Source organism: Octopus sinensis, linkage group LG22 (genome assembly GCF_006345805.1).
Source record: "Octopus sinensis linkage group LG22, ASM634580v1, whole genome shotgun sequence".
NCBI classification, from domain to species: Eukaryota; Metazoa; Mollusca; class Cephalopoda; order Octopoda; family Octopodidae; genus Octopus; species Octopus sinensis.
The window spans coordinates 12079082-12082451 of record NC_043018.1 but is presented as its reverse complement, the minus strand read 5'-3'; the positions used below and the strand labels follow the sequence as shown (position 1 = coordinate 12082451).

Below are 3370 nucleotides of genomic sequence, written 5' to 3'. Positions count from 1 at the left end.
GTTTCCCAACCGAGGGCGATTTCAATTATCGATGAACGAATTTTTAGGAAATGGTGGGCGATAAAGGATTTTTGTAAATTATGTTTTCCCTCGTCTAAACTAAGCTTGCATGCCGTCGTTTCTCCCTTCTGCTTCTCACACACTCCTTGTACTTAGGTATTGCCGCTTCATGTATGGAAGAAATCACTGAACGAACTATATCTCTTGTCCGCTCGTCCTTTCACTTCTACCTTCGTCCGTTCGTCCTCATCGTATGCGATAAGTCCTTTTAAGGGCTATTCTCAGATCAGATTAGAAGTAGTGACCAGACCCATTAACCACGTCACTACACTTGCATCTGACGCACACACATCCGCGTGCGTCGGGAATTTCTGCCTTTGCTGATTCCGCTTCTATGAGTTCTTTTTTTCGAATTTTAACTTTCCTGATGGCGCCAGCAAAGAAAACTTGTCGCCAATACAGCATTAATTATTTATCATATGGATTTATTGCTTCTCTTCAGAACTGCCAATTATCCATGTATCTTCTATGCCAGCAAACTTTGAGCAATGAAGCTATGAAACATCCACGGTTGAATTATCATTTTGATTCCAAGCATTCCGACAAAAAAAAAAAAAAAAGACCAACCATTGTCACAGAGAACTTGCTGCTCGATTCAAAGTTACGTCTATTTCCAATGGCTTAAGCGTTTCCTATCTGAACATCATATCCCACTGACCAATATTATTGCCTATGCGTCTGATGGCGCCCCTTCCATGGTTGGAAGATTCAGAGGGTTTTTCATCTCTCCTAAAGCATGAAATTTCTCAACAGATTTTAACAGTTCATTGTGTGATATACCAATAACATTTAGTGGCAAAAAATATCAATGGCTGGTTGAATGATGCGTTGCAGTTGGTGACCAAAACTCTGAATAAACTGAAATTCCTTGTTTGACCGAATTTTCCGTCAACTATGTCTGGATGATCTTGGTGACTTTGTAAGGCTTCTCTACCATACCGAACTAAGATGGCTGTCAAAGTACGATGACTGTGTTGTTCGCTTTGTTGAACTGTTTCATGTGATCATATTTTTCTTTGAAAGTACTCCTCTGTCGGCTTCATTGATTGCTGCAAAGCGCGATAGTTTTTTTTCTGAGCGATATATTCACTAAATTTAATGACTCGATTAAGTTGTTGCAAGGAAAGCAAAAACTCTTGTCGACTGTAAATCATTTATCACCGTCTTCATTTCGAAATCGGTCCTGTATAAAATAAACATTTCCAAACGTCGATTGCATCAATTTCCACAACTGGATTCTTTGAAAGATGAATTGGTTGATGAGGATATCGTTACCTATCGTGACTATCCACAATCATTGCATGATGGCATGATGGAGCGATTTCAAGATGTTATTACATTGAATATTCCAAATTGGTTAAGCAAACCGTTTGAAGTCCAAGCAGTCCATTGCGAAGAGCTAATTGAATTGCGAAATGATTATGGGGCCACAATGCGATATCGGTTTCATGGCAAAGAAGGCTTGTGGTGTCGTCAAAGTATATTGAATTCTTACACGAACCCATGGAAGCATTTGAAATTAATGCTTGCCTTCCCAACGTCGTACAAAGTCGAATCTGGTCTCAGTCTAAAAGCAGAAGCGGACTGGATGGAGCCAAACGAGGAGACTTGCCATTAAAATCGACAAATTCGCAACGAAATGTGTCTGCTTCGCATCAGCCTCAAGGATCACACTGCAAGCTGAGCATGGTGAGTTTGTCGAACATTTAATATCATTTTTCAATTTTATTTCACTGAGAAACATTTAGCAATCAAAAACTTCATTCTTCTGAATAAACGTTTCAACTCCGAATGCCCATTTTGCAATATTTCATCTTTTAAGCAACCGCTCTGAATATGCTTTAGATTTGCATCCTAGAAATGACTGGGAACTTTTGTATGTGGGAAAGTGGTCGAAAACGGCAAAAAGGTTGGGAACCCCTGGCCTAACTGAAAACTAAGATATATTTTATTTCTGAAAGACGGACACTTATATCGTTGTAAATGAACTGCTTATAAAAAAAAAATATATATGGGCGCGTATCAACGACAAGTCTAGTTAAAGTCAGAGGGGAGATTGTTATTAAATACTTTATTTATGTAAAGAGTTTTGAAAGAAATATTTATATATATGTTTATTTATTTTGTAGTTATAACTTAGCATAGATTTGATTGTCAAAACAAGAAAAACAGTTGAAGTAACTGAATAATGAATAAGTAATCTCTTCTCTCTCTCTATAAAGCTGAAGTTGTCTGTGTGTGGCAGGTGTTGGTAGCCTTCAATTAACACAATCTCCTCCGAGACCCTGCGGCGCAAGTTGACCAAAATTGGAAGAATGATAGAAGAAGGCTTGCTCTTCCTTCCGTAGAAGAAAAAATTCAAATCGGACCATGTTAACACCAAAAATTATTTACATCAAAAAGGTGCTTTTTTTCTATGAAAATCCCTATTTTTTACGATTTTTTCACTGCTGTGTCACCATTTTTCGGTGTATTTCAACCAGAAAAATGTTCACTTAAAGAGAATAACAAGCTACATGATGTAAAATTTTTACTTTTCAAAAATTACAATTCTAAAGGGTTGAAATAAACCCGAGCAACTCCGGGCGATTACTGCTTGTATGATAATAAAAAAAGAAATTAAGTTATCAATATAATCAATATTAAAAAGATTATGTAATATTAAAGCCATTAATATACATTTATAGTACTATTAAATACGTTTAGATAAATATTACTACACACATACACATATGTATATATGTGTATATATGTGCATATCCATAATACACCCTAAACATCAATATATAATCACGCGTGCTTACCATATGCACGCATATAACATATACCCACATATATACATTTGCATACACTCCCAAATATATATACATACACATTTGAGTGCATACATAAAGAATATATACTCATCTAAAACCATACATATAAATATATAAGTATAAATATACATTCATTCACAAGCATCTATATGCTTATCAAAATACAGAGATTATATTAACACATAAAATATATATTTATATAGATTTTTATATATATATATATATATATATGTTGTTTCCTTCTCGAGCCATACCTGGCTCATAAGGGCTGGTTTCCCGGTTTCTTGTGCGTATAGGTTCCCCACCTGGACGGGACGCCAGTCCGTCGCAGGTGAGCTGCAAGAGGCAGGAGGAAAGAGTGAGAGAAAGTTGTGGCTAAAGAGTCATCAGAAGTTTGCCATTACCTTCTGCCGGAGCCACGTGGAACTTAGGTGTTTTCGCTCATAAACACGCACATCGCCTGGTCTGAGATTCGAACCCGCGATCCCTCGACC

The 3370-nt window shown here is 36.9% G+C and overlaps 1 protein-coding gene across 1 annotated transcript; it reads left to right on the top strand.

Moving 5' to 3' along the window:
• Positions 1 to 427: 427 nt before the first annotated feature.
• LOC115223102 lies at positions 428 to 1678 on the top strand. The gene is made up of 2 exons (XM_036512103.1): positions 428 to 519; positions 1183 to 1678. Exons 1-2 carry the CDS (start codon positions 428 to 430, stop codon positions 1676 to 1678), a joined length of 588 nt encoding a protein of 195 aa, XP_036367996.1.
• The last annotated feature ends 1692 nt before the right edge of the window (positions 1679 to 3370 follow it).

What these genes read in the sequence shown, in the direction of transcription:
- LOC115223102 (XM_036512103.1), top strand. Translation starts at nt 428, where the DNA reads ATGGCGCCAGCAAAGAAAACTTGTCGCCAATACAGCATTAATTATTTA. An exon ending in CAGAACTGCCAATTATCCAT is followed by an intron (nt 520 to 1,182) that starts GTATCTTCTATG and finishes AGTTGTTGCAAG; the next exon opens with GAAAGCAAAAACTCTTGTCG.